The 27089-nt window shown below is 50.8% G+C and overlaps 1 protein-coding gene across 4 annotated transcripts; it reads right to left on the bottom strand.

Moving 5' to 3' along the window:
* Positions 1-1796: 1796 nt before the first annotated feature.
* Positions 1797-21084, bottom strand: TGIF2 (TGFB induced factor homeobox 2). 4 transcript variants are annotated; one of them, XM_061127208.1, is made up of 3 exons: positions 20988-21084; positions 16922-17147; positions 1797-4583 (listed from the first exon to the last, which is right to left on the bottom strand). In XM_061127208.1, the coding sequence occupies exons 2-3, from the start codon at positions 17111-17113 to the stop codon at positions 4062-4064; spliced, it is 714 nt and encodes a 237-aa protein (XP_060983191.1). In that variant the 5' UTR covers positions 17114-17147; positions 20988-21084; the 3' UTR covers positions 1797-4061. The 4 variants fall into 4 exon arrangements, with proteins under 4 accessions (XP_060983191.1, XP_060983190.1, XP_060983192.1 ...); XM_061127207.1 differs by having other exon boundaries at positions 20894-21043; XM_061127209.1 differs by lacking the exon at positions 20988-21084 and adding an exon at positions 19990-20116.
* Positions 21085-27089: the final 6005 nt, after the last annotated feature.

Below are 27089 nucleotides of genomic sequence, written 5' to 3'. Positions count from 1 at the left end.
TTCTCTGAATAGTATTACTGTTCTTTTTTATTGATGAGGAAACTGAAGCTTGAAGTGGTAGACCAAATTGCCTGTGGTCACAACAGCTAATTAAGTGACAGAGCCAGAACTTGTACCCAGGCTTCGACTATAGAGGAATCCTTTGGAAAACAGTAACACTGGTAGTAGTTATGACTATTCCATCTCCCCCGAGTTTATTCTCTAAAGTTCCAGTGGCTAACATATAACACCAAGGCATACTTGGCCCCCTCCTGTAGGAGCTTTCACATTTGCAGCTTCCAAACTAAAGTGTCCTTTTGCAATCCAGAGTCCTAAATTGTACCCTGAAGGTGTTGTCTCTCAGTCATGTCCAACTCTTTGCAACCTCATGGACTGTAGCCTGCCAGGCTCCTCTGTCCACGGGATTTCCCAGGCAAGAATACTGGGGTGGGTAGACATTTCCTTCTCTGGGGGATCTTCCTAACCCAGGGATCAAACCCGAGTCTCCTGCATTGCAAGCAGGTTCTTTACCACTGAGCCACCAGGGAAACCCGAGTCCTTTTAGCATATTCTTATTTTGCCAAACCCCAGGGCTAAATGTCCAGTTTGAGGGATACTGACAGAGGGACATGGGAAAACCAGGACCCCAGATAAATGGCTAAAAGAGCTGGGGCACTGTAATCTGGGGAACTTGAACACGGAGGCTCCACTTCCAAATTCCTGACAACTGACCTGTGGTAGAGATTAGATGTCCTCCACCTAGGTACATCTAGGTATGCTGGGGAGAAATCAGGAAGAAGCCAATTTGGTTCAATCAGAGAAACTTCTTGTGCTTAGCTCAAACCATGTTAGATAGCTGGATACCAGCAGGCAGTGAACCATCCATCATTAGTTTACTTAAGAGAGGGGCTGACTTCAGGCTGACCTTAAAGCCAAGAGAGACTTGAATTCATACCCTGGTTTCACTCCACACTAGCTGTGTAAGTTTGGGCAAGTAACTTAACAAATCCCATTTCTTTACCTATGAGAAGGGCATCTCATTTTTTGGTGAATGTTAGATGTGTACAAGAGTTAATGTTTGGGCTGTAATTGCAATGAAGTAATTTCATTATAACAGAAATGCAATGCACAGCTAGTTTAAGCAAAAAGGGGAATTTACCAGCTTACATAATAGGGAATTTCAGAGATGGTACTGGTTTTAGACATGACTAGAGTGTCCATATATCATCTCTGCTTCTTTCTGTGCTGACTTCAGTCGTCACACTCCTTCCTCATTAGGAGAGGGGGAGGACAAAGCTGCCAGCTCCCTGTCTCCTTACCGCTTAACATCCCCCGAGTGTGACTTTTGACCCCAGGGAAGGCTGGTCCAGCTTGGAATACAGATGCTCCCTGCACACTGTGATGAAAGGATATAGGACTTCCCTGATGGTCCAGTAGTTAAGAACCCACTTGCCAATGCAGGGGACATGGGAATGATCCCTGGTCCGAGAAGACTCTGCATGCTGCAGGACACCCAAGCCTGTGGGTCACAACTCCAGAAGTCTGCATACTGCAACAAGAGAAGCCACTGCTCACCGCAACCAGAGAAAGCCCTCATGCAGCAATGAAGACCCAGCACAACCCAAAATAAATAAATAATTAAAAAGAGGATACAGAATGCAGTTGGGGCCTAGGAAACAGAAACACAGAGTACATGACATGTATAAGCAGCTACTAGAGAGTGAAAGAGCTAAGGCAGAGTAAGAACTCAGCCACTGTCCCGTCTCCAGGCTGGGCCCAGGGTCATAGTGAATCATCTTTCTGCTTTGAAAAACAAAGACAAAAACAAAAAAACAACTTTATTTGACAAAAGACAAAAACAAGTTATTTACAGTAGTTTTTCGCTCAGATAATTCAACGGGATAACTGTGCTTCTCCTCCAGGCTTCTCTCACAACCAGACCAAGCAGAGCCTGCCCCACCCCCAGCCTCCCCATCATGTACAAGGGGGGATGCCAACCAGAATTCAGCAGCACGGCTCCCTCACCCCTTACGTCCTCTACTGCTCAGTGCACTGTGGGAAGGGAAAGTCCCCCCACCCCCAGCCCAATACACTTCCAGAGTCCCCTGCTACCAGTGTCTTGCAACAGTCACGCCAGACCTGGGCTCACAGACACGGGGTGGGAAGGTGGGCCGGGCAAGCAGCAGCCTCCACTAACCCTGAAGCTGCCATGTCCATTCTTCCCCAGTGGGGCCTCAGGAGGGTGAGGGTCCCTGATCCCCCTGGGACATGCAAGGAGAGGAGGCGGAAGAGAGAGCCTAGAAGACTCGCCTGCTAACAGAGAAAGAGCTCCTTCTCTTAAATAACCAATCCCCATTCCTACAGCAATGGGTGGGCCAAGCCACTCAGAAGTTGGGGAGCCTCCCTGAAGTCTTCAGGAAATCACCCCAGAAGGATAGAACACGTGTTGCTGCCTTTCTCCCGGCCAGGCCCACCCCATTCAGCCAACACCCAGGAACTGTGCTCCTGTGCCCAACCTGGCAACTTCAGGAAACTACAGGCTGAGTATCCTGACCTGTCTTTTGGCCCAGTAACAATGTTATTCATAACAAAAAATATTTCAGCTAATAACCTAGGATTAGTGTTTCTTAGGATATACTAGAAGATGGGGGTATATTGCTGTTGAATGCTATCAGCAATGAAACAGCAAAAAAGAAAAGTGGGGAGGGGAAGGGAGGAGAATAAGACTTAACTGATCTTTCTCACTGTGAAGTTCAGGGCAGGGGCTTCTGCGGCTCCGATTTAAAGAAAGGTGCAAGAAAGAGACACTCACAGAGAACAGGCTTCATAACTGGCTTCTAGCCCCAGCCTCTCCCAAGGCAGGTCCACAGGCAGCGGGGGGCACCAGCCCACGCTTCCTGTGGGAATGGTCTCCGGCCACCATCATGGGAAAAGCTGCCCACGTAAGGGCTTTCTGACCAGTAGATGGCTCACTTCTCTCCAAGCAGGAGCTACAGGGAACTTTTTGACATTCTGGCCCCACTAAGCCAAGTTCCTAGAAGGAATTCAAAACCCAGGCCATGGGGTGAAGCTTTCAATAAAGGAGAAAAGATTAAAGAGGGAAATAAAAAAAAAAAAAACCACCCCACTGCCTCAGTCTAGCTTACCTCCCCTACCCCCACCCTCACCATACAGTACAAACAAAAACAAACCAAAAAAAAAAAAAAAAAACCACCTGTTTTTATCCTCCTTCTCTGCTCTGCACGTAGGTTTGGTCGGATTCTCTGTTGGACCCTCTCTGGTGTGGCTTGATCCCCTTCTGCACATGACGCAGAACAGCCAAAGCCCATAAAAGTGTTTCTGCTTTTTTTTTTGGGGGGGGGGGTGGGGAGGGAACCAAACCAACAACAAAACAACCATTTGGAAATTTGCAGAGATTTAGATGGTCCCCCAAATGAAAATACTCCTTCCTTGTAAAACAATCCCCAGCTGCAGTGGTTAACTAGTCCCAGCTCATCAGGCTTCATCAGGCAATGCACTCTCATTCCCCAAACCGGGGCTAACTATGCCTGTTCATGCAAACCACAGCAAAGAAGGAAAAATAAACACAAAGTTTGGCAAAAACCTGAACATCCAACTGGACTCGGTTCTGTTACATCTGATCAGTACCTCTTTTCTTTTGTTCACACTTATGAACCTGGAATGTCCACACTTGGCTTAACAAAGAGAGGCCCTGTCAGGGGCAACTTGGACCCAGCACAGGTCTGAACGAGGCCAGTTTCCCGTGCCCAGCCCAGGAAAGCAGGCTGGAACAAAGGCGTCCTGGGGATTCTCTGAAGCAGCAGCAGCAGCAGCAGCACCACGCCTGTCTCCCAGGTCTTGGTCTCATCACGGAGCAGGCCTAGAGAAACGGCAGAGTCAGCAGAGAGGTCCCGTCACAGCGCAGCGACACCGCCTGGTGTCTTCCTGCTGAAGACCTCTGGACAGAGGAGATGATCCTGATGTTTGGCAGTGATCCAAAGAAAACCCTCTGTGGGAAGGGGAACGAGAATGGAAACCCAGGACAGCGGGCTCGAACCTTGAGCACCCCTGCTGGCGGATGCCTACTTGGGGTTTTCAGGGACTAAGGCAATGGGAGTGCGCAGCAAGGGGGGTGACGGGTTCTGCTGCTTCTGGAGCTCCATCTCTGCCGCTCTCTGGAGCGCCACCTCCACCAGCAGCTGGAAGCCGCTGAAGTCCTCCTTGTCCTGCTCCGGGGGTGTGGGCGGGGGTGTGTTGAAGAGTCCGCCCGTGGGACTTCCAGCTTCGGCCCTGGTCAGCAGGGTGAGTGTGCTCCCAGGGGTCACCAGGGGCTTGGGGGGCTCCGGCTCCCCTTGTGGGAAGGCGGCTCCTGGCTTATCTCCCTGGCCCGAATGGAGCGGCATGGAGCACATGGACAAGGAGAGCACGCTGGTGGGGGCCGGTATGGACACAGCCAGCACGGAGGGGCTGCCGCCTCGGGGGAGGGCCACATCGGAGGCCTTGCCCCCGCGGCGGGAAATGGTGTACTGGTTGGGGTCTTTGCCATCCTTCCGAAGCATGTCTGGGAGGAGCCGCCGCCGGGCGTTGATGAACCAGTTACAGATCTGGAATCAGAATGAGAGACCGGGATCAGGTTCCTCGATCGAAACCAGCTACAAAGCCCCTGTTCCAGGCCCCAGGAACACAGCAGCAAACAATTCAGGTACAACTGCAGCCCTCACACAGATGTTTGTTGGGAAGAGAGAGTTAAAGAAGCAATCAGATAAATGAAAATAAAATGCAACCAGCCAATGAAGGGACAGCATGGCAGTGCTGATGGAGACAGGAATGGGAAGACCCGGTCAGGTTTGCGAGGACCCACGGTGGTGTTCTCTGAGGACAAGGCTCGCACAACTCTCCAGTTCAGCCTTGCCACTGGCTGTCACTCACTCTCTAAAGTGCAATACCCCAGAACTTCCCTGGTGGTTCAGTGGTTAGGAATCTGCCTTTCAATGCAGGGTACGTGGGTTCAGTCCCTGGTCGGGGAACTAAGCCCACGTGTCACGACTACTAAGCCTGCGCCTCAACTAGAGAGTCCATGTACCTCAAACTACAGAGTCCACGCACTCTGGAGCCCACCTGCCACAACAAAGATGGTCTGTGTACTGCAACTAAGACCTGATGCACCTAAAATAGAAAGTATTTTTTAAAAAGTAAAGTAAAATGCAACACTATTTTTCTTGTTCTAGAAAACTGCCATTTGTCTCCTACCACCTATAGAATCAAGTTCGAACTCCTGGGCCTGGGTATTAAACCCCTCCCCTGTTCGTGGCCTATCTTTCCAGCCCTTGTATAATTGTTAGTGTGAAACGGCTCACCAGCCTTTGTTGAGGCCCTGTGCTTAAAAAAGATTAAAAAAAAAAAAAAGGCTCCGTGCTTTTTTGCACATCACATTCGTTCTTTCTGGAACATCCACTTCTTTACCTGGAGAAGGCTTACTCTTACAAGTCTTGGCTGATCTAAATTGGGCTAGACAGAGGACATGGTTTTAAAACACATCTCTTCCCCTACAGCTGCTGTGGGGCCTGACAGTTTTTTCATACTTGAATGAATGACACCATGAGGGCAGATAATTGTTTAGGAAGTGTGAACAGCTTCTGCATACCCAAGAGAAGGCACCTAATTATGGCGTGACTACTGGCATCTACAACACCAGCCTCTCATATCCCCTTTCCTCTCATTTACTCCCAACAGCCTAGAGTAACACTGATCGATCCTGTAACAGCTCACCTGGGCATTATTTTAGAAGCTATGGATTAGACTAGGAAACAGTTTCTTAGCTGCATGGCTGGTGTAAGCTCATAAATACAAAACCAGTTTTCCCTTAAATAGGCAAATACAACCCCTTATCATGTTTTCCATGTCCTTCTCCCTCTTGCCCTCCACTGGAGGAGCTACTGCCGGGGGAAAGAGGCCAAATCCCTTTGCTGCTAACACGAAAGTACTGGAGAGAAGAGACTGTGGGAGCGTGTTGGTGATGAGGGATGGGTATAGCGTGGTCCATACCCACCCATCGAGGCATGTTTCTAGGCATTTTCGTTGAGAAGGGTTCATCAGCAGTAGCCATTTAAGCACTGTGTGTGTGTGTGTGCATGCTAGATCACTTCAACCGTATCCTACTCTTGGCGACCCTATGGGCCATACATCTATGCAATTTTCTGCTAACAGTTTTATCAGCCTCATGTGTTTGGTCAATTCCCATTCTACTCAAGAACATACATAGAGCTGAGCCTGGAGAAGTCAGGCAGGAGTCCACCTCCAGCCAGGGCTCCCCAAGCCTGGCCCTTTGGATCTGGAGGAACAAGCAGCCCTATTCTCTGGCATCTTTCTCTCAGGATATCAGAGTCCCAAAGCCCAGCTTCTTTCATTCACTGGAATGGCCAAGGTAGAACCTCTCACCTTCCTGTTTCCTCCCTTTCAGGACTCCGCGCTCACTCAGGATTTACGGAGTGCTTAGTGTATCAGGCCAGCTCTTGGTGCTGGGGATGCTTCTGTGAATTAAACAGACACACACTGTCCCGCGGAGCTTAAAGTCCATCTGGTTGTGGAGACTGGCAGTGAACAAACATCACCATCACTGCCAAGAAGTGCCAGGAAGCAAACAGATAGGAATAAAAAGGTAGTATATAAACCTAAGAGCGACTTCTGTAGATAAAGGGTATGGGAAGACCGAAACCTGACGGATTAGAAAGAGCCAGCCATACAGAGGCTGAGGAACGATGTTCCAGACAGAGGGAACGGCAAATGTCAAGGCCCTGAGAAGCAGGAAAGGGTTTGGTGTAAGGAACAGACAGAAGCAGGCAGGGCTGACCCCACGAGGCCAGAGCACCATGGTTAACCACCAAAGCGGCCTAAACCGTGAGTGGCCTGACCTAGTTTCCACATTGTTGGTTCTTCTCCTCAGTTCACTTCAGTCGCTCAGTCATGTCGGACTCTCCGTGACCCATGGACTGCAGCACACCAGGCCTCCCTGTCCATCACCAACTCCCGGAGTTTGCTCAAACTCATGTCCATTGAATCGGTGATTCCATCCAACCATCTCATCCTCTGTTGTCCCCTTCTCCTCCTGCCCTCAATCCTTCCCAGCATCAGGGTCTTTTCAAATGAGTCAGCTCTTCTCATCAGGTGGCCGAAGTATTGGAGTTTCAGCTTCAGCATCAGTCCTTCCAATGAATATTCAGGACTGATTTCCTTTAGGATGGACTGGTTGGATCTCCTTACAGTTCAAGGGACTCTCAAGAGTCCAACACCACAGTTCAAAAGCACCAATTCTTTGGTGCTCAGCTTTCTTTATAGTCCAACTCTCACATCCATACATGACTACTGGAAAAACCATAGCTTTGACTAGATGGACCTTTGCTGGCAAAGGAACGTCTTTGGCTTTTTAATATGATGTCTAGGTTGGTCATAGCTTTTCTTCCAAGGAGCGAGCATCTTTTAATTTCATGGCTGCAGTCACCATCTGCAGTGATTTTGGAGCCCAAGAAAATAGTCTGTCACTGTTTCCATTGTTTCCCCGTCTATTTGCCATGAAGTGATGGGACCGGATGCCATGATCTTTGTTTTCTGAATGTTGAGTTTTAAGTCCGCTTTTTCACTCTCCTCTTTCACTTTCAAGAGGCTCTTTAGTTCCTCTTCACTTTCTGCCATAAGGGTGGCATCATCTGCATATCTGAGTTTGATGTTTCTCCTGGCAATCCTGATCCCAGTTTGTGCTTCATCCAGCCCGGCATTTCTCATGATGTACTTTGCATGTAAGTTAAACAAGCAGGGTAACAATATACAGCCTCGATGTACTCCTTCTCCCATTTGGAACCAGCCTGTTGTTCCATGTCCAGTTCTAACTGTTGCTTCTTGACCAGCATACTGATTTCTTAGGAGGTAGGTAAGGTGGTCTGGTATTCCCATTTCTCTTAGAATTTTCCAGTTTGTTGTGATCTACACAGTCAAAGGCTTTGGCATAATCAATAAGGCAGAAGTAGATGTTTTTCTGGAATTCTCTTGCTTTTTCTACGATCCAGCGGATGTTGGCAATTTGGTCTCTGGTTCCTCTGCCTTTTCTAAATCCAGCTTGAACATCTGGAAGTTCACGGTTCACATACTGCTGAAGCCTGGCTTGGAGACTTTTGAGCATTACTTTGCTAGTGTGTGAGATGAGTGCAATTGTGCAGTAATTTGAACATTCTTTGGCATTACCCTTCTTTGGGATTGGAATGAAAACTGACCTTTTTCAGTCATGGCCACTGCTGAGTTTTTCAAATTTGCTGGCATGCTGAGTACAGCACTCTGAGTCATCTTCTAGGATTTGAAACAGCTCAACTGGAATTCCATCACCTTCACTAACTTTGTTCGTCATGATGCTTCCTAAGGCCCACTTGACTGCATTCCAGGATGTCTGGCTCTAGGTGAGTGATCATACCATCATGGTTATCTGGATCATTAAGGTCTTTTTTGTATAGTTCTTCTGTGTATTCTTGCCACCTCTTCTTAATATCTTTTGCTTCTGTTAGGTCCATACCATTTCTGTCCTTTATTGTACCCATCTTTGCATGAAATGTTCCCTTTGTACCTCTAATTTTTTTTTTTTTCTCTAATTTTCTTTAAGAGATCTCTAGTCTTTGCCATTCTATTGTTTTCCTCTATTTCTTTGCACTGAACATTTAGGAAGGCTTTCTTATGTCTCCTTGCTATTCTTTGAAACTCTGCATTCAAATGAGTATATCTTTCCTTTTCTCCTTTGCCTTTAACTTCTCTTCTTTTCTCAGCTATTTGTAAGGCCTCCTCAGTCAACCATTTTGCCTTTTTGCATTTTTTTCTTGGGGATGGCCTTGATCACTGACTCCTATACGATGCCATGAACCTCCATCCATAATTCTTCAGGCACTCTATCAGATCTTATCCCTTGAATCTATTTGTCACTTACACTGTATAATCTTAAGGGATTTAATTTAGGTCATACCTGAATGGCTTAGTGGTTTTCCCCACTTTCTTCAACTTAAGTCTTCTCATGGTCCTGTCTTTTCTCTCCTCCTGTTTTTTTTTTAAGTTCTACCACTTTATTGCTACCAACCCATCTCCCTCCACCCTTGTGCACAGATGCTCAGTCATGTAACCCCATGGACTTCAGCCTGCCAGGCTCCTCTGTCCATGGACTTTTTCCAGGCAAGAATACTGGAGTGGGTTGCCATTTCCTTCTCCATCTCCTCCTAGTTTATCAACAGATACCTTACAGAGCATGTGGCAGCTGCTGTAGGGAGAGGGAAAGACAGGACCCTCCCCCCCCCCCCCCCCCACACACACACCTGCCTTGTGCTGAGATGCCGGCAACTGTGTGGGCTGCAAAAACGTCTAACGTTCCTCTTACAGGTGAATGGACCAAAGGCCCAGTCTCCTCAGGGCTCCTGGACCAGTTTCTACCTCTGCCTATCGCCTTTCTCGGCTCATACCTTGGCAAGGCCTTGAGTACCACTACTCAAAGGGACAGCCACCTGTGACCAGAGCTGGCACCTGGAGATACATGGCTCCCTGCCCAGCAGCCTGCAGCCACACTTGCTCTTAGAGGTGAGCCAAGGATGGCACTGGACTCCAGGTCCTGTCAGGCTGGGAACGCTCCTGGGCAAGGCAGCACCAAAGGCTGCTTGTTGCTTCTCTCCCTCTCCATTCAAGCCTAGAAAGACCCTGCCTCTGCGGTTCTCATTTACTCCGCCTTCCCTCTCTGGTCCTCTCAGAGCGAGCACACACATGACAGCAGCCATCAGCTGATGGGGCCGAGCTGCTCACTCCAGTCCTGGCTGCGGTGGCAGGAGGGCCCTGAGGGAGGAGTGAGACTGAATAGGCTAAGAGGACAAAGGAAGGAAGGACTTTGATATGAGGTACCATGCCAGCCATCTCACTTGTGATATGTTTAATCTGCAAGCAAGCCTCAACAGTAGTAAGCAGTGTCCCCAAAGTACTACAGAGCGACCCAGAACTCACAGATGAAAGAATCTGCCCCAAGTCACACCACCTCCAAGTACAGAGCTGGGGGTCAAGTCCAGGTCTTTTGGCTTTAGGGGCCCTCCTGTTCTTCTCATTCTCATTTGCTGTGTCTTACTGAATAGAGGAACAAAATGGAGAGCTGAAAGTCATCATAGTAATCCTAAAAGCAGACACTTGTTGAACAAGACAAAACAGACAGTAAGGAGGCTGCCAAGTTTTCCGCAGGCCAGGGTGAGCTTAGGAAGGGGGCTGTTCTTATGCTGTTCCCTTCTCAGAATTAGAAGCCAAAATGGGAGGTGCAGCTAGAGGCTAGGTGCCCACACATCTGCTGGTAAAGCCAGGCTCCCCTCCACACGACTGCGCTGCTGTTCTGAACATCTCCCATCGAACTAACTCACTCACTCTTCTACCTGGTGGCTCAGCGGTAAAGAACCTGCCAGCAATGCAGGAGACACAGGTTCAATCTCCGATTTGGGAAGATCTCTTGGAGAAGGAAACGGCAACCCACTCCAGTATTCTTGCCTGAGAAATCCCAAGGACAGGGAAGCCTGGTGGGGCTACAGTCCATGAGGTCACAAAAGAATCAGGACCTGCTTAGTGACTAAACAAGTTTATGAGACAGTTTCTGTGATGAGCTCCATTTTATTTCAGCTGTTGAAGAAACAGAACCCTGATCAGAGAGATTCAGTAACAAGTGCAAAGGCTGGGATGTGGTCCAAATAGCCTGGTTCCAGGCAACAACCATGTGAAAAACTAAAGACAGTCAGCCCGAGGCCCTTCCTCCTTGCTCAGAGGCTTCCATCTCTCTGTCTCCAGCTGCCTCCCCATCTACCTGTGCCCCAGGAGAGCACTGCACCTCTCCCCCTTATCCCAGGATGTAGCAGAAACATGACCAGGATTGAGAGGAGCAAGGGACCAGTGTTTCTGTCTTGAGTGCAGTCGTGTGGAGGGGAGCCTGGCTTTACCAGCAGATGCGTGGGCACCTAGCCTCTAGCTGCACCTCCCATTTTGGCTTCTAATTCTGAGAAGCGAACAGCATAAGAACACCCCCCTCCCCAAGCTCACCCTGGCCTGCGGAAAACTTGGCAGCCTCCTTACTGTCTGTTTTGTCTTCTCATCCGATAGAAATGCACAGTTGAGGGAGGCAGGGGAAGGGCCCAAGGCCCGAGTGTACCACCAGTGCCAGCTGTGATAATGGGCTGTGTGGATTTTCTGCAGCTCCCTCTGGCTGCTCAACCCAAACTTAAATCAGGGGGAAAAAAAAGCACGTGACATGCTCCAGCTCAAGGTCCCTGAGGAGTGGGTAGGAGAATGCCAAGGTGAATTCTGTGATTGATACGGCAAAACACAGGCTGAGTGCCTGAAGACTGTCCCTACCATAAAGCAGGGCTCTGTCTGAAAGGCTGCTGCCGTGTCAGTAGTTTTTTTTTAATCAGTGGCCCAGATGAAGGACACAGAAGGAATCACTGTGGCAAATGGGAGTGGGAGGGGCACTAGGGAGCCGATGAAGGCCATGAGGATCAGAGCAGGTCTTTTGAAGGCATGTGAGTGCTTTTTTTTTTTTTTTGGCTGTGTCACGCACCATGTGGGATCTTAGTTCTCCAACCAGGGATCAAACCCAGGTCTCCTCCATTGGCAGCGTAGGCTTAACCACTGGACCACCAGGGAAGTCCCAGGAGTGCTTTAACTTTAGTAAGTCTTTTCAGCTGGGAAAGACAGAAGTAAAAAGAGGGGAAAGAATGAGGGCACAGAGAGACCTTTCCCAAACATCCAGTCTCTCCACCTGAGTTGTGACCACTCCTATCTGGGTGCTCCTAAAGGCAGCTGGCTATATTAGATCACCTTAAGGGTGATTTTTAAAAACTATATATTCTGCTTTATAGATGGGGGATAGAGGAGGGTGGAATCAGGAATGTGTATTTTTTTTTTTTAGGAATGTATATTTTTAAACAAGCTTTCCAGAATTCTGCCACCCAAGTTTAAGAACCAATGGTTTAGCCCACTGGTTTAACTTGTCCTAGTGGGCCAAACCCCATATTTAAGCAAAAAAGTTTTATACAAAAAGCTCAGAAAACAAAACAAAACACACAGATGAAAAGCCTTAAGGTGGGGAGACAGTGGTTACCTGCAGGAAGAAGCCGGGAGCCTGGCTTTGGAGCCTTTCAGAGTAAAGAGAGCAGCTTCAAATGGTAAAGGCGCAGTGATAAAACAATTCTCCTGCCAATGCAGGAGATCTAAGAGACACAGGTTTGATCCCTGGGTCGGGAAGATCCCCTGGAGGAGGGCATGGCAACCCACTCCTGTATTTTTGCCTGGGAAATCCCATAGACAGAGGAAGCTGGCAGGCTGCAGTTCATAGGGTCATGCCTACGCATGCCAGGGCAGGGCCAGGCCACCCCCTGGCCACGCAGCAGGTCACTACAGCTTTGGTCCCTCTCTGGCCCAGGACAAGTATCAGAGGGACTGCTGACCCCACCTCCCCGATCCTTCACATCTGTCAGGATTCCAGATTCAGCTTCCTGAGAGAAGCCTTGCCTACCAGGGCAGTTCAGCTGACACCACACTGGAAATTAACTACACTGAATCCTTAGTCCTTTGAATAATGCCTTCCCTCCCCCTGGGGGGTAGGGTGGAGCTGGGGGGGGGGGGGCGGGGACAGTGCCTGTTCTACTGTGGTGTTTCCGGGACACAGCATCAGGTCCGGCACAGAGCACGCCCCATCAATACTCCACACGGTGGAGGGAAATGGGCCCAACCTCCCTGCCACGCTTACCTTCCCTCCCCAACAGGCAGCCCCTTAGAACAGTTAGGAAGCACAGCAATACAGTGGGCTTAGAGGGTGTCACTGGGGCCTGTGAAAATCCTTCACAAATGACTTTTTGCTTTCACCCTCACAACTGCCTAGCCTGGGGGCAAGTACCAGCAAACCAGTTAGTTAAATGACTCATTGACTTGCTAATGAGATTGCTCCTGGGCCAGTTAAAGGAGACAATCAAAAGGGACGTCCCAGGGGAGAGAGTGAACAAGCTTGGCAAAAGCTTGATGCTGGCTGGAGTCAGGTGATGGATGCCAGAGGTGTTATTACAATAGTCTCTTACTTTTGCGGTTATTTGCAAATGTTCTTAATAAATGATGGAAATTTTAAAAATTAAATACAGGAAAAAGAGATGCTTCCAGGGACTGGCTTACACCAACTTTTCTAGGTTGAGTAGCCACTGCATTTCCGTACTTCTGAAGTCCTTATTGTTGACATTTTCAACAGTTTAATCTTCTCTTTGTCACTTCAAGAATTATTTACTGAGCATCTACCAGATACCTGGCATTAAGCTAACACTTAGGATGTATGATAAATAAGACTAGGCTTCTGGAGTTTAGGGCTCTAAAAATCATTCAGGGCTTCCCTGGTGGCTCAGAGGGTAGAGAATCCACCTGCAACGTGGAGACCTGGGTTGGGAAGATCCCCTGGATTGGGAAGATCCCCTGGAGAAGGGAATGGCAACCTACTCCAGTATTCCTGCCTGGAGAATCCCCATGGACACAGGAGCCTGGCAGGCGCAGAGTCGGACAGGACTGAGTGACTAAGCACAGCACCAGTGACTAAGCCTCTGAACTCCCAATGCAGGGGCCTGGGTTCAATCCCTGGTCAGGGAACTAGATCCCACACTGAGCGACCACGACCAGCCACAGTCAAATAAACCAGTCACTTTTTTTAAAAAAGGCCATCAGTCAATTCCAAATGCTGACCAGTCCTGGTGCTGTGGAAGCACAGAGCTCCTCTAGGAGTCAGGGGTCTCCCTGGTCAGGGGTGGAAGCAAAGGGGTGTGGGTATCTATCAGGGTGACAGGAGCATGGGAGGCCAGGGATGAGGCCTGCTCTGCAGGCTGGTACAGCAGCCACTGAAGGGCTTTAAGCAGAGGGGTGACAGGTGACCCAGGTTGAATCAGGGTAGGAGAGAAGCCATATTCCTGAAATACTGGCTTCCCTGGTGGCTGCAGTGGTAAAGAATCCACTTGCCAGCGCAGGAGACGCCAGTTCAATCCCTGGGTCAGGAAGAGCCCCTGGAGAAGGAGGAGATGGCAATCCATTCCTGTATCCTGGCCTGGGAAATTCCATGGACAGAGGAGTCTGGTGGGCTACAGTCCGTGGGGTTGCAAAGAGTCAGACACGACTGAGCAACTAAACAGCAGCAGCAAGGGTATTGGAACTGGTGAGACCAAACGAGCTGAGAAAGGGCTATCAGGGGGAACTCCTTAGAGAAGGAAGGATCCAGCTTGGAGAAATTAGGTGTTATCAGTCTGGGGTGCCGGTGAGACCTTCAAGCAGGGGTGTGTGGCTGGCGCTGCTTGGGATTCACAGTACAGTTTTCATCAAGAACGCCAGTCGGGGGACTTCCCTGGTGGCCCAGAGGCTGGGCGTCCGCCTCACAGTGCAGGGGACACAGGTTCGATCCTGATCAGGTAACTAGGATCCCACATGCTGCGAGGCCTGAACGCCACAACTCCTGAGTGCTCGTGCTACACCCAAGACCTGACATGGTCAAACAAATAAATATTAAAAAAAGAACGCCACGCGGTCCAGGCTGCTCCTTAACTCTCAGGGTGGCCACCTCTGAAACCCCTCCCACCAGCGGACGCCGAGACCCAGCCGGCCCTTCCGCAGAAGCCTCCAGTCTGCAGCAGCTAATCCATGTCCCAGACCTACATTTCTGTAATGCAGGGATCTGGGGGCGTGGCATCCGAGGGGCCCACGAGTTCTGCACAAGAACTCGTTTGGTTTGGTCTTGTTTCCATTTTGGTCACAAGTAGCAGTGCTGTGGCCTCTGGCCACCCAGGTTTGCTCAATTCTGGAGCCAGGCAGTGCCTGTCTCCCTACTCATCCTAGTGCAGCCAACAACACACCATCCACCACTTGATATTAATGCAGTTGGATGGAATCCCATTCCTTTTACATTTCTTTACCTTGGAAAACTGGTTATTTTACAGTTGTGTATAAGAGCAAAAGCAAGTAGTTTTTTTTCTTTCCTTTTTTCTTTAAAACCCAGTTTTATGTTTGTACATGCTTAAAGAATGTGATAAAAATTATTCAAGTCAACACTGTGAGGTAGGCAAATCCATGAAAAGTATTTTCTTTAAGAGAAGTCAGTACATTATTCAGGCTTGAGAAATACTGTCCCTTTAGCAATTTCAATAAAGTGTGACAGGTGGTTTAGCAGCACAGGTAGAGGCATATGGAATACACAGCAGTGGCCTCCACCCTAGGCTGGGGGAGTCAGAGCATGAGTTCATGAGAAAATGCCTCACTAGAGTAAGCCAGGCTCAAGAGAGGTCAAGAAGAAACCAAGGGAGATGGCTCAGAGGCTGCAGAGTTCAAGGGCCTGAGAGATAGGAGGAACAAGGCTTCGGGCAGAAGACTGGCAAGAGGCTACCTAGGTAATCCTGGCTCTTAGGCACCTGTCTTTGGCCTGTGCTGTTCTATATCCTGTGAGTTAAAGTCCACCTCTTCTGGGAGGCCTTCTGAGACTCCAGGCCTGCTCAGAAGCCCTGCCTTCATCTCTGCTGCCATCTGTCCCAGCAGTGATCACTTCTCTCAAACATCAGCGACCAGGTCTTCCCCAGCTCCCATCCCAGACTAGACACAGGGTAGGCCTGTGTCTGGGTCCTCTCTGGGGCCCCAAGCTCTGCCCAGCATATAGCACTTGTCAGTACACCGAGGGTCTCAGAACTGCTAGGCAAGACCTGTGATCTAGGAGAGGATGAGAGGAAGAGCAGAAGCACCCGCCCTTCCTGAACACCTCCCAGTAAGCCTGGAATTCTTCTCGGTCTGGCGCCCTGACCTACTATCAAAGTGCTACCAACATCTCCCTTTCTCAGATGAGGAAACACGAAGCTCAGAGAGGAGGCAGTGACTTGGCCAAGGTCCAGGCTTTCTCTTGTGGAGAAGATGGGATCCGAGTCAGGGTCTGTAACTCTAGAGCCTTTCTCATAGACAGACTCCTATTAACCACTGCCCAGCGGGTATAAAGTCAGGTGACAGGAATTCAGAGGGCTGAATACTCACCATGAGGCTTTGTAGAAGAGGGAAAACAGCTGGAAGATGTGGGCGGCTCGGAGTCGAGTAAGGGAATGAGAGGTAGGGCCATGGACTGGAGGACGGGCCAGGAAAGGAGAGAAGTGGGAGGGGAGGCGGCGGGCATGGAGGTGCACCCCTGCGAGGCTGGGGGCCCGCTCTGGGTCGGGTGTCTTACCTCAGCATCATGAAAACAGAACACACACACCTGCAGGTCAGCAACAGGGACAATTCAAAGTAGCTAATTCCCCTCACTCTGACCAGAAGTGGGTAACAGGCTCCTTTGAGCGTCTTCATGTTTGTGGTTTACAGAGCACTTTCACATCCAGTTCTGAATCTCTTCCTCACAGCAGTTCAGTCAGGCAGTCCAACCCCACTTTACAGGTGGGAAATCAAAGTGTGGTTCACAGCTTCTGCATGGCAGAATGGGGTTTTGACCCCAGAATCTCTCCCTTCTGCCCTTTCCTTCCCTGTGATTCCAACTCCTTTTTAACCAATCTGCAGATCACCAACTGCCCCTGGAAACCAAACTGCCATCCAAGCACCCGTCTGGGGCTGGAGGCCAAAGCCCAGACACTCACTGCCTTTCCACCTTCTCTTGGTGTCCTGTATTAATGATGACACCCAGACATTAATAACAATTCCCTGCCTCTTCAGAACACCCCAGAATCTGAAATCTAGCTGTGAAGTCTTCATACAGTTGTCTTCCTGTGAGGCAGAGAGGCTGGCTATTCTCACTTGACCCAAGAAGAAACTGAGGCCCAGGGAGGGGAGGTGACCAGCCCAAGGCCACACAGCTGGGTCAGTGACAGGCCTGGGATGGGACCAGAACCTGAGTCTCCTGCGACCCCCTGCTTACCTGCAGCACCGACAGGTTGGTCTGTCCAGAGAGGCTCAGCTTCTCCTGCTCTGAGGGGTAGGCGTTGTAGCGGTGCAGGTACAGCCAGTCCCGGAGGATCTTCACCGACTCCTTGGGCAGGTTCCCTCTGCGCTTCCTCTTGCCTGCCAGGGAGAGGAGGCCTTCCTCCTCGCCCAGGTCACTGTCCGACATGGTGTCTAGGGGCGAGGCGAGACCTCAGGCAAGCCTGAAAGAGGTGACAAAGGGGATGGGGACGTTATTACCACATGCTGCCTGTGACCCTTCTCTCAGCACGTCATTAGAACCTGGGATGCCAGAAATGGGGTAATCGAAACTCAGTCTCAGGCCACACCAAAGCTTGGGCAAGGTAGAAGGAAGAGCCCAAAACGCCTCTAGTTCATCAGGCCAGAGGAAACTATTGAAACAAATGGTAGATCATTAATAAATAGAACCAGACAGTAATTACAGCTACCACTGAGGCCTGTTTTCTGCGCTCTGTACTGAGCACTTCACATTTGTTATCTCATTCAGTCCTCACACATGCCCTTGTGAAGCAGACAGTAATATGATCATCATTTTATAGATAAGAAAAACAAAGGCCCAGAGAGATTCAGAAAGTCATCCAAGATACTATGGCTGTTAAACGGTTACCATGGGACCCAGTAATTTCATGCCTAAGGTAGCTGGTTATGAAGACAAGTGAAAACCCATGTCCACACAAAACCTTGTACAACGTTATTCATAGTAGTCAAAGGTGGAAGCAACCCAAGTATCCTCCAACAGATGTATGGATAAATGAAATGTGGTCTACCCATAATACAGTAGAATATTATTCAGCTGTAAAAAGGAAGTCTCGATACAGGCTACAGTATGCATGAAATTGCAAATATCATGCTAAGTAAAAGAACCCAGTCACAAAAAATACATACTGTATGATTCTATTTTTATGAAATGTTCAGAATGGGCTGGAAGGGAATAGAAGAGTAATCACTAAAGGGTATGAAGTTTCTTTTCCAGGTGATAAAATCATTGATCTATTTGCTTTAAATGTGTAAGCTAGGGACTTCCCTGGTGGTACAGTGGATAAGAATCCGCTTGCCAATGGAGGGAAAACAAGTTTGATCCCTGGTCAGGGAAGATCCCACATGCCGAAGAGTTAGTAACTAAGCCCATGCACTACTACTAAGCCCGTGCTCCACAACAAGAGAAGGCACCACAATGAGAGGCCCTCGCATCACAACAAATAGGAGCCCCCCTCCACCATCCAAGGCAACTAGAGAAAGTCTGTGCGCAGCAGCGAAGACCTAGCACAACCAAAAAAACAAAAGTGTAAGCTGTATGGTATGTGAATTATACTTCAATAAAGTTGTTATAGGAAAAAAAAAAAAAAAAAAAATCTGACCTCCAGGATGTGGTATGGAAGCACAGTTTGGACCCTGATGGCTTGCCCTGCCCCCATGCCTTCCTGCTTCCCAGGTCTCCCAAGACCCAGTGTGGAGTCTGGAAACCCTATCAATCTCCAGACTCCTATAGCAATCCATGCAACATTTACTGTGTACCTATTGTATACCCTGCAGAAATGTTGAATTATCCCTACTGGTTTTCTCTCTGACATTCTTCTTCGTCATTTAGACCTTGGTCTGGTCCCAGAAATCAGTGCCTCAAAAATCCAGAAAAATGAGCAAAGGCTGGGCTCTGGTTCCTCCAGCTTGGCTGTGTGACCTGGGGCAAGCAACCTTCCCTCTCTGGGCTTGCGTCCTAGTCAACTGTCAGTCGAAGGAAGGTGTTTCCCTAGACACTCCCAACTCAGTTGGGCATCCTCCTTGCCGCACCCCCCCCAAGGTTCTCCTTCCCCAACGCAGTAAAAGATCTACATTTTTAAAACCAAAAAAAAGTTCCAGGACAAGCTGATGCCAGAATCTCAAGGCTCCTCCCTCCTCAGCCTTTTAACAGCTCCCTCGCAGTCTGGGCCAGCAGACTCTGGCATCTCCCAGGTTTTGTTTCCTCGACTTGGGCCGGAGCCCAGATATCTGGGCTGGCTAGGCCAGGCTTTCGAGGGAAGGGTCTACTCTCCCAGCCAGGCCACCTGGAGGTGAGACAGGCACTGGCGAGAGATGCCACTCCTCAGAGAGCACCACCAGCAGGCTGCTTTCTGAGGTCAGGTTTCTGAGGTTTAGCTGGCCAGGGCAGTCAGGACCTGAGCTCAGGCAAGGATGCAGCCCTGGCAGGCTGGGAGTTTATGCGAGGTGATCTGCACAAATTCCACCCTGGCTGCCAATCAAATCCTAGTCTGCGGGGTTCCAGTGGGTGGCCTGCGGAGATGACCCTGCACAGACTTCCCCACCGCAGTGTCTGCGCCCCAGCCATACACCGACAACTACAGCAGACACCAGTCACAAACCCCAAGCAGGGAGGTTCACCACACACACACCCCACACTCCCACCCAGCCTCACACCAGGCAACTCTTAACAGCACTCCCGATAACTGGCACCAGCCCATCGCCCAGCCCCTGGAACCCCCACGATTTCCACCGACAAATCCAGCAGACACACAGTTTACAAATCCCACCTTCAGCACGAACAACTGGTACCACGCAACCAGTCCCTGGATATACGCCCACTCAAGAACTCCAAACGACTCACCCACCCACAAACTCTCAGACTGGGAAAACTCCTGACCGCATCACACCAGGGATCAGGTCTTACCCTCACTGGCCTGCGGCAGCACCCTCTGAACACAACACCCGGGGCACCACTCCACGACGCCGGACCTGCAAGCACTCCCGCACCGACTTTCTGACAACTCCCTGCAGCTCGGCCGACACTCCCCCGGGCCGAGCCCTCGCGCGGCGTTCCCAGAAGTTCACACAAAGCGCGCAGCCTCCCCCGCGGCCCAGACCCGAGACGGAGCACATGGCTCCCGGGGCGGCAGGGGAATCGGCCTTCGCTCGGGGCGCCGGCACCCCTCGCCCCCCCGCCCCGCCACCCTGCGTCACACTCGGCGCTTCGGCTCCCCGGCGGGCCCGCCACCCCTGTGGGGCGGGGGCTCGGGAAGAAAGAAAACTCACGTGTCTGTCCCGGGGCAGGAAAAAGTTTGGTTCCCACCCTCCTTCCCCCGCCGCTCGGCGCTGGCTGATCTTCGGGGCGCGGGGCCGGCCGAGCCTGCGCGCTCGGCTTTGTGCTCCGAACTCGGCCCGGAGGGGGAGGGGAGGGGGCTGGGCTCCCACCTCCGCACCGCCCCCCCACCGCACCAGCCCTGCGCCCAGACTCCATGTTGGCCGCCCCCTGCCCCGGAGACTGCGCGCTTCCCCCCCCCGAGGGAGGCTCGGCTCCGACTCGGCCTGCCCGAAGGACCCGGCGCGCACAAACTTTCTTCGAGTCGCCGGCCCCACGCGCCCCGCTCCCTCGGCCCGCCCGGGAGTGACAGATGCCTCAGAGACAGACTTTCCTTTGTTCCAAAGGAAAAGGGAACTCGCGCGGGCTCCCCGGCCCCCCCCCCCCAGCTCCGAGACCTTCCCGCTGCCCCCACCCGCAGCTGTCACTCTCGGGGGGCCCCTCCCGGGCCCGGCCGCGGCGGGGGGTGGGGGGGCGACCGGCGGTTAGCAACGTGCACTTTTGAAACCAAACAAACCCGCCCCCCGCGCGCTCAACCCCGGCCCCGGGGCTGGGTAGGCCCTCTCCCGGGGTGGGATCCTCGGGAGCTGGGTACCCCCCCGACCAAGGGGCCCCAAGCGAACTTCCTCCGGGAGGGGGGAGGGCGGGAGAGCCGCGCCCCCCCGTACCCCGACCGGCCCCCACCAGCACACCGCAGTCGGGACTCAAACACACCCGGGCTCACACACCCACAATCGCACGCGCTAGGACGACGCCCCCTCCCCCGCCTGGCGGAGAGAAAGAAACTTTCCAAGTTGTCCGCGCGCCCCCCCCGCCCCCATCCGCCCCCTCCCCCCAACTCCGGCGCCCCGCACTGACTTTCCCCCAGCGGCTTTTCCGTCCACGCGGCCTCGGGCTCGGTCCCGGGCGTCCCGGCAGGGGGCGGGGGGCGCCGGGGGAGCGCGCCGCGTACCTGCCGGGCCTGACACTCGGGCCTGACAGCTCGCGGCTGGAAAGCACCTCGCGGCCTGACGTCAGATCCCCTCTCCTCCCCTCGGCGCTCGGCTCGCCCTCCCCCACCCGCCCGGAGGGAGAAAACAAACTTTGTGCGGAGCGCGGTGCGCTACGCCCACCCCCCGCGGGGCGGGCCTGCGGAGGCTGGGGGCTCGGCCCCGCCCACCGCGCCCGGAGGGGGCGGGGCCGGGAGGGCACCTTCTTCCTGCGCCCACCCCCGCCCGCAGGAATGCTGCATGGCCTCCGGAGAGGAGCGCTGGGGACCCCGGTCGGGACGGTCCGCTTGGGGGGCAGGAAGTGGCCCGTTCCTCCTTTCGGAGAGCGTTTCCGGAGCGCCTACTGTGTGCCCCACGCTGGGGGGTGGGGGCCGTAATGAGGAAGAGAAGTCATGCAGATCCTAACGTTTGTTAGTCTGTTCCCTCCACCGGGATCTCCCGCCGGCGGGTTGATTGTTCCCATTGCTTGGAGAGGAAACTGAGGCCCAGTTGGTCCGGGGATTTACTGCCCGCCCCCCAACTGGTAAGGACTTCGGTCTGAATGTGACGCTGGTTCTGTCCTCAAGGTCTCATAGAGTCGGGTAGAGGTCACCCCTCGGACACAAGCCCAAAGCACGTAGCCCTAGAGTTCATCACACAAGGGGCAGTCAAAGCGAAAGACAGCCAGTGTTTAAGGAGTGTTTGTAAGGCAGTGATGTTTAAGCAGTGACGTTAAGCGAGGCACTGCCTGTGTCGCCCTCGGCTCTTGCGGTAGGTGCTGTTATATGTCAGTCCTTGGTTTGCCCGTGAGCGGTTCTTTGCCATTGCTTGTTACGCGGTCAACCGGAGTCATTCAGCCCAGGTGTGTCCAATAGCGCAGGGCAACCCCTTATCTGGTTGAGACCGGCCCTTGAAGGAGGCAGACCACCTGAGAGCTCTCAGTGCTCCTGGCTGGTATCTTTTCCCTCTGCCCAGGATACCCAGCTCCAGTATCTGTCCCTTGGTCTTCCCCAACCCTGCCAGCACTCTTCCCTGCTCTTTGCTCTCTGTTCCACATGCTGTGAAATAATCTGTTGACCAACCTGCTGGCCTTTCAGGGAAACTTTGTGCCCTGCAGAGCCTAGCACAGAGTCTAGCACAGTCAGCCTAAAAATGCGCAAGGCCTTTGCTGGGCCTCTGGTTCCTCATCTGGTCCCAGATGATCTAAGACCCTTGAGCTTGGAAATCAGCAGCTTTGAAATGGCTTTTGGTTTTAACTGCACTTTAACTATGGAGAACTCAGAAGAAAGATCTAGTTTGCTCCCCAGGCCTTAAGCCCATCCGAATGCTGATTAAATGATTAAGGTGCACCTGGGTTCCCCATTGAAGCCGGACCAACCTGCAAATGCTTAGAACCCATTTGGCCACACTGCTTTCCTTGCTGTATCGCCAGGGTGTCAGTACTGCCGCCCAGTGCTTCCATTTCAGATGGGGAAACCACGGCCCGACTAGAGGCCCCAGACAATTTATTGGGGTGCTCTGTCCACAGCCTTCTGAGAGAGAAAGGGAGGTTTACATGAAGTCTCAGGTAAGAAAGGTAAAATCCTCAAGACCTTGGTCACTAGGATCACAGAGGTGATGGGGGCCTAGGTAAGGGGGACCTGGAAGGGGAAACAGCTGCAGCCAGATGAGCCTGGCGTTGTGACTGTTCCCAGCACATGGCGACAGGCCTTGTGTCGAGTGCATGGGATGACCCTGTGTATTCAGCCAGCGGCGGCCCCTTAGGCCAGTATTTCCCAGCTCTGGTGCTACAGCAGGTATCAACCCATCTGGATGGAGGGAAGGGAGCAGCTCCTTCCTCCTTTTAGCCTGCAGCACAGCCACCTGGGAGCCGATAACAAAGCAGCTTCAGGAGCCCCTCCCCAGACTTCCTGGAGGGGGAAGGGGAGTCAGGAGGTACTGGGCGGCTGGTAGTGTATCAAGATGGTGCATTGTAAACAAATTCCCCAGGTAAAGCCTAAGTACTCCTAAGAGTTTGAGAATTACCGTACAATGTTTCTCAACTGGTAAGTACCAGAATTTATGTGCATCCTTTAAGCCAGGAAGTGTACTTCTAGGAATGTCTTGAGAAATGGTTGCAGAACAAAGATGAATGCTTACACAAGATTGTTCTTTGCAGCACTATTTACTTTGGTGGAAAACGTGAAATAACTCCCTGCCTCTCACTGGGAGCCGATTGCTTACAGTCACTCTGGGACCTCCTCACAGCGGTATGTCGTGCTGGGGTAAGTCTGAGCGCTAACCTAGGAGATGGCCTAGGTTTATTTATTATGTCGCTTTGTGGTGTCCTAGCACGAAGGGGGTTTGGGTATACTTGCTGAGAACTTTCATGGGAAAACTTTTTCCAGCCGGGGAGTTATTTTGTCATTTTTCTCTCACCCAGTTTTGCACCCTGCCCTGCTGCCTTTTTTCATGTGGAAAAGCACTGTCCTTGAGAGGGAAGGACTGGTGTGATGAACCTGGGGTCCTGACTCCTGGGACAGGTCTGGGGTGGGGCTTGGAAGGGAAAGAGGTGGGCGGGGCCTCAGCTAACCTGGTGGCCCCCAGGAGGCCATTTTAGGAAGAGTCCCAGGAACTCAGGGGCCCTCGGGCTAGAAAAGGGACTGGACCGGTTGCATAAGGCAGGCCTGCCTCTGCACCTGAAAACCCAAATCAGAGGCTCGTTGCGATGGGGGGTCTTTCTTGATTGTTCCTGTTTCTAGTGAACTTGATTGTTGCATAGGTTCAAATGAATGTCATGCAAATGTATTTCCCTTAAAAAAAAAAAAGGGAATAAAAAAGGAACTTCCCTGGTGATCTAGTGGTTAAGGCTTCCATGCTTCCAATGCAGGTTGCACCGGTTTGATCCCTGGTTGGGCAACTAAGATCCAACTTGCTGTGGGCCGAAGCCCCCAAAATGGAAACAACAAAAAAGCCAGCCAGTACCTTTTTCACCCGTTAGTGTCAGTTGCTCAGGCGTGTCCGACTGTCTGCAATCCCATGGACTGTAGCCTCTGTCCATAGAGTTCTGGCAAAAGTACTGGAGTGAGTTGCCATTTCCTTCTCCAAGGGATCTTCCCAACCCAGGGATTGAACCCAGGTCTCCTGCGTTGAAGGCAAATTCTTTACTGTCGGAGCTACCGATGGAAATGGGGAAAGGGACCAATATTCACCAGAAGCCAACATGAGCCAAAGTTACAGCCAGTGGCATAAAGGAGATGGGGCTCCGGGGGCGAGAGGGGACGCATCCAGCAAAGGCCAGGGTCAGTAAGTAACTCAGGAAACAGCTGTATTGGATTGGCTTGAAGGGCCTTGAAGGCCGAGGTGAAGAATTTGGATTTGGCAGTGTGGTAAGTAGGGAGCTCCTGAAGGTTTCGAGACAGTGGCTGAGGAGAGGTGGCAAGAGATGGGAGGCAGGGTGATCAGGTGAGGCAGATCTGAGTAATTGAGACCAAACAGATGGCCATTTGTCTCAGGTCTAGGAGATTTGTGGCTTTTTCCTCTGAGGTGCTGCATTTTCAGCTCCTGTGAATTTCAGTTTATCAACATCTTACTTTAAAAGCCTTGTAGTATTTTGTTGAGCAATTACAATACAATTTGCTTAGCTTTCTCCTAGTTGTTGGGTATTCACTTACTCATCTCATTTTTCAAAAAGTATTTTTTTACTTTTTGGCTGCGTTGGGTTTTGGTTGCAGCTCGTCGGCTTCTCTGATTGTTGTATGTGGGCTCCAGATCTCCGGCTCGGTGGGCACTGTGGCTTCCCAGGTGGCACCTGTGGTATGAGAACCTGTCTGCCAGCGTACGTTCAGTCAGTGCGGGAAACGGAAGAGACTCGGGTTCGACCCCCGGGTCGGGAAGTTTCCCAGGAGAGCACAGCAACCACTCCAGCATTCTTGCCTGGAGAATCTCATGGACAGAGGAGCCTGGATGGTCGCAAAGGGTCGGATATGACGGAAGCGGCTTAGCACACGTGCAGGCATGGTCTTAGTCGCCTTGAGGCACGTGGGATCTCAGTTCCTCCACCACAGATCTAACCCACATCCCCTGCACAGGAAGGTAGATTCTTGACCTCTGGACCACCAGGGAAGTTGCCTCATTCATCTAATTTTTGAGCATCCAGTGCTTTGACAGGGTGTGCTTGACGCTGGCGAACCCACCCCCTAGGTTGTCGTGAAGGGTTTGGGCTGCAGCACCCAGTGGTGGAAGTGGTATGGGAATTGGAGTTTGGAGATAACTAGCCTGATGATAGAGGCAAGTCATCCAAGGCCACTGAACCTCAGTTTTCTCGTCTGTGGAAACATCTGGCTTTGGTGGGGGTAAGAGAAAATAAAGGATGTGTAAAAACCCTTTTGTGAATAGCATCCAGCATTTGTAGAAGAGCAAATACCATTATCAAGATGTCTTAGCTCTGCTGCTGCTTTTTTTTTTTAGTGATTAATTTATTTATTTTTAAGAGGGGCCAAAGCTCCTCTGGGTCTTCGTTGCTTCGTGTGGGTTTTCTCTGTTGTGGTACTTGGGCTTCTCACTGCAGTGGCTTCTCTTGCTTCGGAGCTCAGGTTCAGCAGTTATGGCACAAGGGCTTCGTTGCCACTCAGCATGTGGGATTTTCCCAGACCAAGGATCGAACCCATGTTCTGCCTTGGCAAGCAGATTCTTAACCCTTGGACCACCAGGGAAATCTTCAGTTCTGCTTCTAACAGCTGTGTGGCATTTGACACTACGAGTTACCATTTCTTTCTCTTTGTCTGAGGGAATTGAGAGGGTAGGTCACAATAATCCTAAAGGTCTCTTCCTTCTTTGGCGTTTACCATCTGAGACTTAAATGTTTTTGAAAGCAACATATTGTATATATAAATGTCTATTTGCCCATAGTTCAGGCAGCACTGTGTTAAAGATTTGAACGCTAGATCAAGATTTTAAAAATCTTTAAAATTGTTATCTTTTCAAGATTAAGTGGTGAGGAATATTACTTAAAAGTGGTATATGTCTGCATGACTTTCTTAAATAGTTTTCTAGTTACAGTTGATTATCTGATTTTCTTGTGCAGTTTGTGTTTCAGATGGTCCCCAAGTTACAGCATCTTAACTTGGGGATGTTGATGTGGCAGGGATGAGTCAGTAACCTGCGGGTAGAAATACCACAGTCTCTTCTCTTGATGCTCTCTGGCTTCTAGCCAGGTTAATTAGCGAGTGTTCTGCTTTTAATTTGGGGGTTGAAAAAAATCCCTTTCTATTTTTCTGGTAGTCCCTACCTGTAAACCTCTGGGTCCTACAGAAATGAGCCTCCAGAGCTGGCTGCTGTGGGGACCGGGAGACTTATTGATTATATTTTTCTTCATTCTTTTAATTAGGGTCTCAGGTGATAGGATAGATGGGAATCAGATTCTATTTGGCATGCTTTCATCTTTTTTATATATGGGAACTTTCTTACCTCCTAAAGTATGTTTTGCATTATAAAAGCAAATACACTGTGTTAATTATGGCAAGTTGAACCACCCCAAAGCATGGAAAGAAAAAGTGAGTGACCGCCCCGTCATTCCCAGCTTCCTGCATTAGCAGTGATGGCAGGTATGTTTTCTTCCTTACCTTTCTCCGTGTTCATGTAGACACATGCAAAAAGATACACACATCCTGAGAGGTGTTTTTCTCTCCTCCCTCTTATTTAAATTTTTTCCTGATTGTCAACAATTGCAGTTAACATTTTGAAGTAAATATCTTTGCAGTTCTGAAAATTTCCTTAAATAGATTCTCTGAAGTGGAATTAATGGGACGAAGAGTTGGAGTGCATATCTGTAAGGCGTGTTAACGAAGTGCTCTCCTTAACAACATTTGTAGTGTTTGAGTGCTTGTCTTACCTTGTCCTTAGCCGTGAGTGTTAGCAGGTTTGTGTTAATCTCTGCTCGTTTGATGGCTGAAGAATCGTCTTTGGTTCTATTAATCTGCATTTAAAAATAATCTATTTTGTCTGTGCTGGGTCTTTGCTGCTGCGCAAGGACTTTCTGTAGTTGCAGTGAGCAGGGGCTCCTCTAGTTTCGGTGCTTGGGCTTCTTGTGGCGGCTTCTCTTGTTG

The sequence above is a fragment of the Dama dama genome, chromosome 23, assembly GCF_033118175.1.
Source record: "Dama dama isolate Ldn47 chromosome 23, ASM3311817v1, whole genome shotgun sequence".
NCBI classification, from domain to species: domain Eukaryota; kingdom Metazoa; phylum Chordata; class Mammalia; order Artiodactyla; family Cervidae; genus Dama; species Dama dama.
Note: the sequence above shows the minus strand (reverse complement) of the source record. Positions and strands in the feature narration are given on the sequence as shown.